This window comes from Stylophora pistillata, chromosome 12 (genome assembly GCF_964205215.1).
Source record: "Stylophora pistillata chromosome 12, jaStyPist1.2, whole genome shotgun sequence".
Taxonomy (NCBI): Eukaryota; Metazoa; Cnidaria; class Anthozoa; order Scleractinia; family Pocilloporidae; genus Stylophora; species Stylophora pistillata.
Genome location: NC_142530.1, coordinates 4,401,069 through 4,416,584, shown reverse-complemented (window position 1 = coordinate 4,416,584; position 15,516 = coordinate 4,401,069). Strand labels below are relative to the sequence as shown.

Here is a 15,516-nt window from a genome sequence, read left to right as displayed (position 1 = left end):
AATTTGAGTTTCCTTTTTCTCAATCTTATACCCCATTCACACCAAAGCCTAAACATGCTTTAAAGCTGTTTTGTTAAACATGGTTTAACACAGCAGCTCCATAGAAGCTGCTCAAATCAATATTTGGTTCACTTCAAATGTGGCACATTGAAAATACAATTTAGCAATTGCTTGAATCTTGTGGAAAATTTAGTTTTTCAGTTCTCTGCTTCTGATTTTTATTCAGTTAAACCTGGTTTAACTAAACAAGTTTTCTGGTGTGAATGGGGTATTAGTTTTTAGTTTTAGATAGGCTTTTATCTTTTATTTTATTCTTTTATGAATTTCATCTGCAGGCCCCACTGAAGACTGCATTTGCGAGTGGGCTCCCTGGATAAACATAAATAGATATTATTATTATTATTATTATCATCATTATTTTTATATATTACCTACAAGAAGCATGGTAACGAGGAGAAGAGACGGTATGTAGAAAGAGTGATGGCGCACGAACGAGGAACGTTCACTCCCCTAACTTTACGACCACAGGTGGAATGGCAGATGAGTGTGTTAATTACCAAAGCAGACCTACAGAGCTGATCGCATATAAGAAGGGAGAAAGTTACTCTAGCACAATTTCCAGGGTAAGAGCTTAAGTGTCTTTCGTCATCGTACGCTCCTATGTTTGAGACGCTAAACATCCATTAGACGACAGCTAGACTTGTTGGCTCAGACTTATAAATTGAAAATATTAGAGCCTGGCCGACCCAATCTGTGTTTTTTTTTTCTTCTTATTTAGGAATACGAAATTTTTTTTTCTTTTTAACTTGTCTGTTTTAAAGTCATTATTACTACTAAGATTGTCATCATCATCATTAAACGAAGCGTGTATCCACAAGCTTTTCTTAGATTTTTATCAGACAATTTAATGCATTTTCGATTTTTTAAGCATTTTATCATAATTTTGTAAATATTTTTAATGATTGTAATGAATAAAGGTCTGTTACTAATTTAATAAATCAGTTATTATCATTATCATTTTTATTTAATAAATCATTTATAGTTATCATTATCATTATTATTATAAATATTATTATTAAATTTTAAATGCATCGTCACCGGCGTAACAAATTAGTGATAGAATGATCCATTCTATTAAAAAAGTGTACAAACGCGAGCTACTCTCTTCTGCTATTGCGAGAAACAGTTGTGAAGTTGTAGAGTCGCGCGCATTTTTGAGAAATAGGTAAATTAAATTCAGAGGTGAGTTTTCCAAGGTTTAGCAAATGATTCAACGTAATCTTAGAAAAACTCATCACTTGCTTGATTATATTTTCCATAAATAACAAATCAGTGTAGCTTTCAAAAGTTTGCGTTCGTTTACCTGTTATAAAAAAAAAACTACGATCAGAAGAAGTTACAATATACACCACTGGAATAGTCTCTTTTAATCAAAGGCAAACCTGTCTTACTGGTTTTATCGGTACTTTGATTATCTCCCCCTACACCAACAGTTTTTCTATAAGTTAACCAAACGACAATTCTTATTACTCAATAAACCCGTTTCTTATAAAACAATGCCTGAATAGACAAAATGTTGCGTGTAGTCATTCTAGTGATATGGCAACAAAATTTGTAAGGGAAGTGAGCGAGAATAAATTTTCAAATGCCAGTTTTAAAAAAAACAAAATCTAGGCTCCCCATTGTACGGCCATGGATTACAGAACGTCGCCATTCTGATTTCAACGGTTGCGAAGCCTGTGCGTTTCGAGTCAGCGAGGAGTATGAATGCGCGTGAGGTTGGCGCGAATTCAGACACAAAAATTGAGGCCTCTGATAGATTTCTCACGTGCACCTCTCGCTCGCCGGATCGAATCTCGCGGAATTCGCAGCTGCTCTTATTGCAGCGCATTGGGAGCCCGCTCGTAGGCTAAACGTTCTAATGTCTAAGGTATGTGAGACTAACTGGGTAGTGCACCGTTTTAATTCAAAATATTGTCATCTGTAATTTCAGTCGTATTCCCGTGTAAAAATCCCACGGCTATTTGTAGCCTTCTTTGATAGGCATGGCTGTCACAAGTTTCACAGCTACATTCTGCTATAGCCAAATACTTTAAGACTTTATAACTTCCATCTGGGCATTTCATTGACACATTTGCGATGCTAAAATTCTTGGGTTTACAACAGAGACATTCGATGTCGACCCAAAGTGAGGTTATGTTCAAGACCGCAGATGAGTTGCAGGAACCTTGGCAAGCTGTCTGCTGAATTGGCTGAGTGTTAAAACAACCGGATTGGTCAACGATACTTCTTGGCTTTGAGATGATATTGCATCGTGATATGGGAGCTTCAACCTCTGGCGTCTCAGTAACTGGTCGAATGTTTGTTGTAGGCTTTGTAGTTACCGGTTTTGGAGAAGTTTGTGAAATGCTCGTGCTTTTCGGAAGGACTGTTGATGTTATTGATTCCACGTTAGGTCTCACCATCTTCGATAGGGATACTGCTGGAATTGCCTGAGTTGTTGTATAGTTTGTAGCCCCTGGTTTTGCAGAAATTTGTACAACACTCATGCCTTTCGTAAGGACTGGCAATGTTATTGATGTCACCATCGTTGATGGGGATAGTGTTGGAATTGCTCGAGTACTTCCAAAGTTTTTAGTCCCGGATTCTGAAGAAGTTTGTGCTCGAGCACTTCCAAAGTTTTTAGTCCCTAATTCTGAAGAAGTATGTGCAAAGCTAGTGCTTTTCGCAAGAGCTGTTAATGTTGTTGGTTTTGAAAGAGTTGTCAAAGAGCTCACCACGGCTGTTGATTGAAAAAAAGAAGTAATACTCAGTGACTGTAAAACTGCGACTGAACTAAAGATTTTGAAAGGACAATTTCTCTTACATGATAATCTTATTTACAAACAGAAGGGGAACAATTCTCCGAACCCCCCTCCGAACCCCCTTTCACTAAATCCTGGATCCACCCCAGAACCTCCCAAGTGCATCAATAACTCAATAGTGTACACTGTGGCGTTTACCATTTGTTTTATAACATAACATTGATACATTATAGCAGAAGAGTTTTCTTTTATTTAACAAATCTTACGTGACCAGAAAAAACAAGCGCGCGCGGAAAACTAGTCTATGTATTTGCTCACGTCAGCAGCGTACATCCATGAGCAAATGGTGCACGCCGAATCGACCAATCAGAGCGCGCGCTTTATTTGATTATGTTATAAAAAGAGTTGTACGTACACAAGCTTGGCTTTTTACGGCAGTAGCAACATTTCCCGGGCTCGTTAATTAGCTCTTCATCCTAAAAGTATACCAACAATGAAGATAAAAGTAATTTATTGATCGACATGTAATAGCCAAGCAGTAAGCCAAGCAGTATGATCTATTACAACAATGTTTAAACTTGCTAACAAACCAACTAAGAAAATCTGCCTTACCGCCGGACATTTCTTGATATTACAGGCACGTAGACAAACGACAGCATCACCGAAACACTTACAAGTACTACAGGTGCCATTTTGAAACTGCTCGCCCATCTGGAAAGAAAGACAGTGACAAATAAGTTATAAGCAAAAAAAAATCTATGCAATAGATTTGTCATAAGCGTGAAACGAAGAGAGAAAAACGCTCTTGGTAAGAACTAAGATCTGATTTAGCACTTCTATGCTTTATCAATAATGGCCTGTTGGGAGAGCACACCCTCCCCCCCAGCCCATTCCCCCCACTTCACTCCCCCCCTTTTCTTTCCTCGAAAAACGCCACAGTTGTAAAGGAAAACTAATTTCAATAGGCGCCTTCATGTTCTACACTGTAGCACTGATATAAAGCTTAACCCTTCAGTTTCCCTCCCAAGATCTCCTTTATAATTCTCCTTACTTTCTGCCATACAATTCTTATGATAACCAGTTCGCAGAATTCGGTATTGGATCAAATATTAATCCTCTAATTGATATTTTTCTTTATTAAATCCATTGTGAAATCACTGGTGGTCCCTGTAATCTGATTGGCTCTCATTGTGCGATTTATTCACGAATCCCACCATTTTACGCTTGACCATTTTACGCCTGACCATTTTACGCTTGACCATTTTACGCCTGACCGTTTTACGCTTGACCATGTTATGCTTGACCATTTTACTCTTGACCATTTTACGCTTGACCATTCACGAATCGCATCACTTTACGCTTTCGGAGTTTTTGACACATGACGTCAAAGTCTTTCTGTTTTGCATACAAAATAAGATATAAAAGCATTTCCGGCTCCGCTTTTTATTTAAAAACCGGTTCAGTACTGCACCAATAAAATATTTGAATTGACCAAGTCCTGTATTTGGGCGATTTCAAAATAGATGTAATAAAGTGTTACTTGAACCTCGTGTCGTGCAACTTTGGTTCGAAATCATACTTGTGATTTTGAAATTACCCGTATGATTTCAGCCCAAATTGCACTCTACTCAGTTAAATTACTATTATTTATTCTCATCACTTGTCCGCTTGATATTGTATTGATCTTTGTAAGGAGAAATTCTGCGCTTTTCAGTTTAAGGATTCAGAAGACAGAGGTAGCCTTGGGTCTGACCTTGTAAAATTTTTGATTGTGATAACAAGGACATCCTAATACTGCTGAGACACACGCGTTCCCGTGAGTTACCAATCCCGGTGGACATATACATCCGGGTTTACACGAGTCATTTGTGCAGGGGATTACTTCCAATTCGGCAAGGTCTGCGCATGTCCTGGTACAAGTGCAATTACTCCATTGGCATACTAAAGAGTACAAAAAGAAAAATACAAACACTTTAAGTGCAATGGTTCACATGTATGCAATGTAATTATTCTTGTGGATACTTTTGAGCAAAGCCAGCCTTCAAAAACGAAGTTGTAAACATTTCTAACCTGGTGTAGAAGTTGGGATAATTGTGGCGACCGTCGGATTTAGGGTTCTTGCTGTTGTTGTCACGTAAGGCCCTGGGGCTGATACTTCCAGTGACGGACTCGATACCTTTGGTGTTGCTGACAGTTTTAGTTTGGGTGTCGTAAATGTCGGACCTGTTGGCCTTGAAAATTTCTGTGTTGCTAATTCCTCCGTGGCCAGCGTCGTTGTTGAGGTTGTCTCATTGGGCGTTGTTCTCGATTTTAATGCAGATATCGTTGCCTTTGTCCAACTTGCTGCCTTTCTAATTGTCGCTTCCTGTGTTGATATTGTTGTTGTCGGACTTGTACCCCTTTCTATAGTTGTTTTTGTAGATTTCTCTGAGGACATCACCCTTGTGGGAGATGATATCTGTGTTTTAACAGACTTCTTTGAAGATACGTTTGATATTGGACTTAATGATTTGTTTGTTGATTCCCCAGTGGGTATTCTTGATACCAGACTGCCCGCAGTTAGTGTTGTCATCGATTCCTTTACAGATGATATCAATACTATCCCACTTGCTACCTTAAGTGTTGCCGACTTCTGTGAGGGCATAGTAGTTGTTGGACTTACTAAAACAGCTTCACTCCCTTCCTTCGCTGGGACTACTGATGTCGTACTTGTTTTCTTTGTTGTTTTTAACCTCTTATTGGATATTCCCGATGTTGGACTTGAAGTCAGTACGGATACCGTTGATTCCGCCCCTGATGTCTTTGCCTCTGCTGCTTTTGTTGTTGAGGTTGTTGTTATTGTTGTCGTTGACCCTTCCGAAGGTCTCGTTGCTATCCGGCTTCCTACCTTCATTATTTTTAACTCTTTTGAGGAACTTGTGGCTGTTGGACCCTCTATCTTTGATTCTGGCAGAGATTGCTGAGTTGGTACTATCACCGGTGTTTTCAATCTTTGAGCTTGGTTTGGTGGCCGAGCCGTTTCTCTGTCACCTAGCTGCAACATGCCACTTGCTACCAAGAGAATCGTGTGGTTATGATAAGGTATTAGATAACGTTCTGATTATCTATTTAGTTTGAGGGTTTTTTTTTTTAACCAAGTAGGTTATGTTCAATCTGATGAAATGTAATTGATTACGGATGATTATTACAAACTGGGCCACCTTAGAGGTTAGGGATGCTAGTTAAGTCTATGCATGAAGTGGATATATCTACACAGTACGGTTTGTCAGATACAGTTTTCGATATGAGGTTGTTATCGTCTTATGATGATTGTGATTTTTCACATTGTACACGTTCATCGTGTTTCACTTTAATGAGATTGCAATGCTCTTACCTGAAGTGGATAATGAAGAAATCATCGTATTTTCCACGCTTATTGTCAAATTATTTCCAGTCCCCGACTTCAGTGTGACTGTCGTACAAGTGGTTTGGCACACGGCTGTTGACTGGTCAAGGGTGTTTGGTTTTCTTTCGCACGTGCACACGCGACACGCTCCGTCATGTATCGTTGTACTGAACTATGAAAAGAGTAAGTATAGCAAGTTTACAAGGCTCGTCTGTCCTGGTATAGGACCAGTCATTGTTAGTTAACACCGGAGGGGGAAGTGGAGGATTTTGGGAGATCACGTGGCTTTAAGGGGAAACGTGGGGATCATTCGTCGCCAACAGGGTCTAAGGGGGGGGGAGAATATAGGAAAAATTTACTTTCAAGAAAGGGAGTGGGTAGTATAAGAATATTACAGAGCCTTAGGGGAGATCAGGTAAATTTCATTGTGACACGACCAAAATCCTTTAACCCCTCCTTCCCCCCCCACCCCCCACTCCCCAGGAGATGAATGATGACGGTCCCTCAAGGAGTGTAGAATTAAAGTACTTAATGAATGGTCCCAAGGGAAACAATCAGTTTTGCTTCCTTGATACCTTTAAGGATGATAGGACCCACGTGTGGTTTCTCTCAAAGGAGCACTCTTACGAAACCGACCTATAATTTGAAAACCCGAAAAATTCAGTCATTTCGTTATAATGTAAATTTTTAGCGATTAATAAAGCCTTTTCAATAATAATTTCAGTTGAAAGTCAATTCTAGGGCGACAAATTACGATTTGAAAGCCGTTCCGCCATTAATTTTCGTAATCACTTGCCAGACTCAATCAGACTGGCGCAAGTTTGGAGCGTGACATAGATTACTCATTGGACGCGCCGTGCTCGTGGCTAATTTTCAAAAACAGTATTTTGATCGTATGTATTGCTTTTATAACACTAAGACTAAGACTATTTCACTAAATTTCACGAGGTTTTTGATGCGCTCGAACTTCGGATCGAGTGGTCCGGGTTCGAGCCCCGGCCGGGACATTGTGTGGTTCTTAGGTAAGACACTTTACTCTCACAGTCCCTCTCTCCGCCCAGGTGTTTAAATGGGTACCGGAAATTTAATGCTAGGGGTAACCCTGCGATGGACTGGCATCCCATCCAGGGGGGAGTAGAAGTACTCCTAGTCGCTTCATGCCACAGAAACCGGAGTTAAGCACCGGCCTGATGGACCACTAGGCTCGTAAACAGATTTTACCTATTATTATTATTATTATTATTATTATTATCCAGGGGGGGGGGGGAGTAGAAATACTCCTAGTCGCTTCATGCCACAGAAACCGGAGTTAAGCACCGGCCTGATGGGCCACTAGGCTCGTAAACAGACTTTACCTTTTACCTTTAAGACTATTTCACTAAAATTTCACGAGGTTTCCGTATAAATATAAAATGACGCCAACGTAACAGTGTTTTGAGTAATCTACGTCACAATGGGAGTGACCGCTGAACGAAGATAAGTTGGCCGTGATTACGAAAATTAATGGCGGAACACTTTTCAAATCGTAATTTCTCGCCCTAGAATTGACTTTCAACTAAAATTATCATTGAAAAGGCTTTATTAATCGCTAAAAATTCATATTATAATGAAATAACTAGATTTTCCGGGTTTTCAAATTATAGGGCGGTTTCGTAAGAGTGCTCCTTTAAGAGTTTGGTTCGCCGTTGGGAATTAGTGAGTCTCGGTCCGCGGCACGTGATACATTCTCTCCCAATCGGGTTTGTTTTATTATCAAGTTTGTGACATATGAACTTGAATTATACTAAGAGCTTAGGTCCTCGATCTGATGTGTTATGACTGTATTCGACTCAGTTCCCTGATTCATGTTCAAACAATTCGACCCCAAGCTGCCAAGGTACGAACTAAGCTATCCATTAGAATAGGTTACTCCTATTTAACACTAAAAAAGGAGATGGGTAAACATGAATATTCGCTTCCTGAAATTCATCGAGACAACCCCACACTCGGTCAAAACGTAGTCCTATTGGTTTGGTTGCTTATTTTTACCTGAAATTTGTGTCCAGAGATATCACATAGTGGCATGCATGGCGCAGGCATGGGCACGACACATCGATTTTGCCGCTTCAGTGTACCACTGTTACAGATGCAAGATGGACAATTGGCACTATATGGACACTTGATTTGTCTCTGGCAATTCATATAACAAGTGCAACTATCTCCGCACTCTGAAATGACATCGTTGCATGGAAGGTAAGCAAGGAACAGTATCAAAGCAGTCAGGATACGTCTTCGTAAACTTAAGGAAATTATTCGGTCTTTTTATTACTGTCAGAATTCGTTGTTATTTACTTGTCTTCATGAACCAACTAGCATGAATCAATCTTAACGGCATTTTCATTTGCATCATGCGATTCAGGGAGCTTTCCTTGATCTATCAGAGCCTTGTAGTATCAATGCATCTTACATAAAGTGAAGAGAACCTGCTATCTTTACGCTTACCCTCTTTCCTCACTACAGTGGTGCCCACAGACAAAGTTGAAGGTGTTATGACTATCTTTACACTCTCTGGTAAGCTCATAGCGCTCATTTTTACCGTGACTTGACTGGGAATCACTTGCATCTCCGTCACTGGTAACATAATCTTCGACACGGGTGACATCATTTTTGACATGGGTAACATTATCTCCGACACAGGTGACATCATCTCTGACACGGATGACATAATCTTCGACAATGATGACGTCATCTTCAACACGGGTGACTTCTTCTTCGACACAGGTACTATTATCTCCGAAAAGGGTGACATCATCTCCGATACGGATGACATAATCTCCGACTCTGGTGACGTCATTTTCGACACGGGTGACATCATTACCGACGCGGGTGACGTCATCTTCGACACAGGTGTCACCATCTCTGACGTGGATGACACAATCTCTGTCGTTAATGGAGGGGTCGTAGTTTTGCTCGGGGAACTTCGGTTGTTGCTGGAGACGAGAGTTGTTACCTTTGCTGTTACCTGCAGTGTAGCACTTATAAGAGTGCGTGTGACTCCTGCTGTAGTTGGACATTGAGTCTCGTCCCGGCCGTCTAAGCAGTCCGTGTGGCCATCACAGAGAGATCTATAGGTTTAATTAGAATCAAAGTAAATTTCATACCTTACTATGACTTTCATATCCAAAAGCAATCGTAACTTAGACTTTTATTATGTAAGCCCTGTACACATTTCTAAATATGTTCGGGTGGAGGTTGACAGATGAGATGACTAGCAGCCTCTCTTCCAAGGAAGTCAAGGACCATTGAAAACATATCATAGTTTTCAAAACCAGAGTAAAATTTAAGTAGCTTGTCATTTTCTTTAACAGTCTCTAAGCTAAATGCTCTTTCCTTATAAAGTTTTTCGAGTTCCTTTCTTGCAGTTCGTTCTTCTTGCAATTGTAATAGCAGTTCGAACTCCTTGACCTTTTTGTCAAGCTCTTCTTCTCTGATCCTCCATCTCTCTTTCAAATTCAACAACTCTTGTTCTTTCTGTTTGAGCTCTTCCAATAGTTTTTCGTTTTCAAGGACGAGTGGATCTTTGAACACGATTGGATCCGTGCTTTCGATGCTCTTCAGTTGCTCATCAATGACATTAATGTCCACAGTCGTATCCTTACTCACATTGAGACATCTCGCAGTCTCGCTTCTCTTCGTTGTTGTTGTTTCTGCGTGTCGATCATGAGATATTTTCCTCCGTGGCTTTTCAGCGGAGAAAATAAACTTCGTAGGTATAGCGTCCGGTTTGAGTCGCATTCACTGTCCTCTTAGGGACTTTGCAAAGCACTCAGGCTCAAAATGCTTGCTACAAAGATAGGAATTTTTGTTTAAAGGAGTGTTCTCCCCTCGGATTATTACCAGCCATTTCTGGAGAAGATCTTTGTTTGATAGCGGCAACGAATACCATATGAAAATTGAATCTAGATGTGATGGAATCCATCATCTCCCCCCTCCTAGCTTGAGTAATCTAGGGTTCGCGTCATCCATGGTGTAAATGAACGGCACAGCAACAATATGAATGTGTCCTTCCTTTAAAGCTAAGAGATAATGGGCCAGAGGGGCATTTTTCAGGAAGGAGTAGTATCTGCGTCCCCAGAAGAAGTATTTGCTAAACTGAGGTGCTATAAGGATGGGCCCCATGGTAATGACATGACGTGTGTGAAATTAAGCCCGTAAGCGTTGTTCAAGTTTGAGATGCTAAGTGAGTTTGAGACAAAATAAAAAACGTTCACTGCAGTCGCAAATCGGTGGACACTGGAACGACCTAAGGCTCAATCAAGCGTGTGGACGGAAAACTTACCTGAAAGAAATGCACTTAGTGTTGTTATCACAGTGAAACTCTGTACATGGTGTAGGAGAAGTGCATGTCATCTCGTCTGAGCCATCACCGCAATCATCTCGTCCGTCACAAACGTTTTTGCGATTAATACACTTACCATTGTCGCATCTGTATCGTAAGAACATACGAACCATTAACCCAGTCGATAAGATACGTTAGAATACCCATTGTAAGCATGAAACATTTGAAGGATATTATAATGGTCCTTATGATAGACGCAAAGACCTGTTCGTACCCGTGCTAGACTCTGAGCTGAAAGATCCAGGCTTGAGAACTGATCAGAGTTTTGGATCGGGCAACACACTTAGCGATCACTATTCCTTTAATTTTCTTCATTCAGGAGTACAACTACTGATGGACTGATCGAAGAGTATAGCTGGCGGCGGACTGAGGAGAGGTATAGCTACCGGTGGACTGTTTCGTAAAATCTCACATAATTCAGAGGAACGTTACCCACTAAGAACAAGTATTCCCCTTGTAAGGAATAACATTCCCCAGGAGCCTCTAGTTTACAGAAAGTGAAATACGCCCCGATAGCTCCGTTAGTTTATGTCTTCTTCAGATCTTTGTCAAATCTGCATCGGGGAACAACGTCTACCGATAACCCAAGCAGAGGCAAGAGTTCTCTAAAAATACCAGGTTGAAGTCGTTCAACATGTAAAGGAGCGGATCCATGCATTATTGTTTTATTCCCAGTCAGTCTACACTTATCCGATAAGATCCACCTTGTGCACTTAGATTTTGCGGCTGTTAGTGGGCGGTGGAGGATTTCCTTTTTATCGAAACGAGAAAAATATCAGCTACAGGTAGAAAGATTGGAGTCACAAACCTAACTTCAGGACACACAGGCGGAACGTTGACCCCTGTGTTGCAGCCGTAGAACTCCAGGCGCAGACATGGACCGATGTGGGACTGAACTGGGTACACTCGCAGGTAAAGAGCATTGACTGGTTGTTGCAGCTTGTTTCTAACAACGGAAGTTTGGTTCGTGTTCGCGTAGAATGTCTGCCGAAAAAATGGGACTAAGTCAATATAATGCCTGGTTAATTAAGTAGTACAATTTCGTTTAACCATGAGACGCTCTCATCCTTATTTTCTCGGCATTTGTGGTGCACGTAGCGATCAGACTCTGTGGTAAAGATAAGAAGGGCTTTAGTAAAAACCGACATGTGTCGATATTTCCGACCGCAAAATAAAAAGTGTTTGTTAATGTTCAAAATGACAAATATGATTCAAATTATTCGGTTAAGAGGATGAATAAAAGAAGGCTGGAAATTATTTGAAGATTTACGAGAATAGTAAAAGGACTAGCGGGAGAGGCGATTTCTGGTATAAAGCTGTTTCGAAAAACTTTAACGAAAGAAGGACAAAAGTGCACAAAGCAGTCTCAAAAGGTGATCTGGGTATTCGGTAATCGATGAATTTTAGAACATCAAACAAAAAATATTAAATCATCAAACCCGCGATGTTTCTTCCTTATAGTGACGTTTTCTGAGATATCGCTGAAAGTCTGAAGTCAAGGAACCTTGACCTGACAACCACCCACAATACCTTTCGGGCTTGACGCGTGCATTTTACGATTTTTTCGACAAGCTTTCTCGAAACAGCTTTTTTCAATAGACAGGACGACGTCTTCAATGACTGAAATTCGTCAAGGAAAATAATCCCGTAGGAGCAGGTATTGATACGCCTTTTCCAATTCGTATTGCACAGCAAGTCAACACCTTTTCTATTTTGGTCCAAGTAACTCCATTCCGACTATATGACACACGAAACAATGTCACCCATTTGTGTAGAACTGGGTGTCCTTGGGTGGATACTGCTGTCACTTTCTGTAAAGAATCCAGCTGGACCTGCAGATATGGTACTGTATCATTAGGTTTGGGGCACCAGGCACCGCTTCCCCGTCCTTCGACATGAGTATTATGAAGTCGTCCCTCACTTGGTCGGTAATAAACACTGTCGGAAGACGAGGCTGCGAATGAATGGTCTGGAACTCGATCTGACAACCCTGGCAATGCACAATCAAAAAGTATCCAGTGAAAGAAGGAACCTAACTTTAAACATTTTTTTGTATGTCATTGACTAATAAACACTTTCGCTTGTAAAACAAACGTAATCTTTAAACTAAAGTTCAGCTTACCTAACGATTCAAAACACGCTGAAATACTGGTGGTGCATTTTCTCTCGTCTTCGCCGTCTTTGCAATCATTTTCTCCGTCACAAACCCAGTGTTTAGTGATGCATTTGCTATTATCTCTGCATTTGTACTCGGGTGCAATACACTTTGTTTCATTTTTAGCTAGTACACAAGATTGACAGCATTCTCCAGGTAGTATCATAGACACGGAATTGTTAGGACACGGAACGAGCTGAGGAGGACAACGAACAGGTCGGCAGATGACACTGTTATTCCAGCACCAGCACCTGTCACAGGTATCATTCCACGTGGCTCCTGGATCATAGTATCTACCTTTATGGAAGCAAATGCAATCTGCTGGGTTGACGCAACTTGTGCCATTAAACACTGTTCCACCGGGGCACTTGCATCCGGGTACGCATTGTGTCGAAAGTGTCTTCCTACACGTATTGTTCATGTACTGACAGGACTCATCACAGTTTGATTTGCAAGGAGTGTACACCCTATCGGAAGGGCATTGCAAATGAGTAATGTGAACAACACTTGTATTTTGTGGCTTGATGCTTGTTAAAACTGATGGCTTTGTGGTTATGGTTGATGCTATTAAAGTTGGTGATGCTAATAATGCAGTGTTCTTTTCTAATATTTTTGATGGCGCTTCGGGTGGTAAAATTGACTGTGCCGTCGAGGTTACCGCCGCTGTTAGGGAAGTCGCAGTAAGTTTTGGCGTTTGCGGTAAGGAGCTAACTGTCGTATTCGTTTGCGGTGCTGGAACTAAGGCACTTGTTGTCATCTTTCCAGGTACTTTTAATGGAAGAGAGTGTGCTGTTACTAACGAAGATGATGCTGCAGGTCGAGTACTTGCTGCCATCTTATTTCTAGTTGGTTCTTGCCGCTCATTTTCGGATATTTTTGGTGGTGCCTCTTGTGTCGAAGTTGTTTCTTTCTCAAGTATCGCTGTTTTTCGAGAGCTTATTGCAGCTTTTGAAAACGGAAGAAGCTTTTGGGTACTAGTTGTTATCTTTGTAAACGACGCCTCCAACAGAGAGCTGGCTGTGACCATTGAACTTTGCCTTAGTGTGTGCACATTACCTGTTGTCATTGCAGCTTGTGCTTCTGATAGGAATATCACTGTCTCTTTTGAAGGCTGTGCTCCTGAAAGCGTCCATTTTGTCTTTTCTGTAGGTGATATTGCTGATGAGGAACTTGACCTCACTTTTGAAGGTGGTGCTACAAGTTGGGGGCTTGTTTCTTCTTTTGTGGTCAGCGCTGCTGATGGGAAGACTACTGTCCCTTTCATAGATGGCGCTAATGTCAGAAAGCCTTCCGTCCCTTTTGTAGTTGACGTCACTGATAGGGAAGTTGCTATCCCTTTTGAAGGTTGTACTGCTCGTGGGGAGCTTTCTATTACCTCTGAAGATTTTGGAGGTTGATCTGCGGGAATAGAACTTCTTAAAAGTTGCGTGGCTTTTAAGGGACTCGTCCTTACTTTTGCAAGAGACGCTTCTGGTATCAAAATGTCTTTAGTGGTTGGTACCGCTTGTTGGGAGGAAGCAATCTTATTGGCAGGAAGAGCTGATGTTGGAGAGCTCGCTCTCAATTCTGAGGTTCGCGTTGTGGTTAAAGAGCCTGTCAGCATTTTTAAAGGTGATACTACTGGTATGGAGGATACTGGTGCCGCAGAGAAAAAATTTCCCATCACTTCTGAACTTAATGCCCCAGGGAGACCAAGTACTGTTGTATTTAAAGTTACCCCTGCTGGTAAGGAGCTTTTCGATTTTCGCGGAAGTGGTTTTGCCAGTATAAAACTCGCTCTTTCTTTCGAGTACGATGCTACCGGAAGGAAAGTTTCTGTTTCATTTAAGGATATTCGTGCCGTTAAGGGGCCATATGTTGCTTTTGAAGGGGAGGTTGCTGTAAGAGGTTGGTTTGTCATTTCCGAAGGTGTTGCTGCTATTAAAGATGTTCTTGTCACTTTTGAATGTGAAACGGAGGGTGGCATTGCAGGTTTGCTAATTCTGGTTACTCTTGGAAAGATAACTGTTGGCACTGTGGAGGGGGATGCTCTTATTAGCGAGAGCATCGTTATTATTTCGTGCTGCACTGCCATCAGGGAACTTGTGGTTACTTTTATGCGTGATGATGCTGTTGAAAAAACTGCTTTTGCTGTTGAATGTAATGGTGCTACCATAACGGAACTACTGGTTGCCGTTGCTTGTGGTGCTGCCACTACGGAGCTTGGTAATGTTACGTGGGTTGCTGCTTTTTGGGAATGTGTTGTCCATGTAAGTTGCGTTGCTGTTAGAACAAAGAAATAGTTGTAACAATTTTCACAGAGATTGATTTTTTTTTTTGTTAGGTTGGAAAATAAACAAGTGTGGGCTAAGAAGTATGCATGCTGGTAAACTTTACTTGGTTTAGGCAATGTTAATTAGGTAATTTACCTGATGATGGGCAAGTAGGACCAGTACATGAAAAACATCCAGCTTCGCATGAACTAAAAAAAAGATAACATAAAGAATTATACGTTTGATGCACGATCCTCGCAGTAGAGAGCGCTATTTATGCAATAGCGAAAATCAGACCTGAAAAACATTTTTTTTTTTTTTTTTATTGTTATTTTTTTTTCAGGTCTGATTTTCGCTATTGCATAAATAGCGCTCTCTACTGCGAGGATCGTGCATCATACGTTATCTAACACCGCAGTTCAAAACATATGAACTTCATATATTCATTGTATCTGATTTATAATCATGGGTTTATTACGAATCAACTTAACGGCCTGCTCCCAGTTGGCTTTTTGGCTCAAATGGTAGAGCGCTGCACCAGT

At 41.0% G+C, this 15,516-nt stretch overlaps 2 protein-coding genes across 2 annotated transcripts in view; both read right to left on the bottom strand.

Annotated features, from left to right (window-relative positions):
* Nucleotides 1–1,408: 1,408 nt before the first annotated feature.
* LOC111325965 (uncharacterized) overlaps nt 1,409–15,516 on the bottom strand; it is a 39,760-nt gene continuing 25,652 nt past the window's right edge. Inside the window, exons 28-40 of the mRNA XM_088740887.1 lie at nt 15,131–15,183; nt 12,690–14,984; nt 12,271–12,557; nt 11,376–11,551; nt 10,508–10,654; nt 8,671–9,293; nt 8,218–8,396; nt 6,178–6,361; nt 4,875–5,855; nt 4,558–4,745; nt 3,417–3,515; nt 3,220–3,280; nt 1,409–2,782 (exon numbers count right to left, since the gene is read on the bottom strand). Coding sequence (XP_088597013.1) covers nt 1,962–2,782; nt 3,220–3,280; nt 3,417–3,515; nt 4,558–4,745; nt 4,875–5,855; nt 6,178–6,361; nt 8,218–8,396; nt 8,671–9,293; nt 10,508–10,654; nt 11,376–11,551; nt 12,271–12,557; nt 12,690–14,984; nt 15,131–15,183 — 6,094 coding nt within the window. The 3' untranslated portion in view covers nt 1,409–1,961. The remainder of the gene's footprint in view (nt 2,783–3,219; nt 3,281–3,416; nt 3,516–4,557; nt 4,746–4,874; nt 5,856–6,177; nt 6,362–8,217; nt 8,397–8,670; nt 9,294–10,507; nt 10,655–11,375; nt 11,552–12,270; nt 12,558–12,689; nt 14,985–15,130; nt 15,184–15,516) is intronic.
* Nucleotides 9,311–10,095, bottom strand: LOC148718471 (uncharacterized). Its single transcript, XM_088740886.1, has one exon. The coding sequence runs from the start codon at nt 9,961–9,963 to the stop codon at nt 9,400–9,402; it is 564 nt and encodes a 187-aa protein (XP_088597012.1). The 5' UTR covers nt 9,964–10,095; the 3' UTR covers nt 9,311–9,399.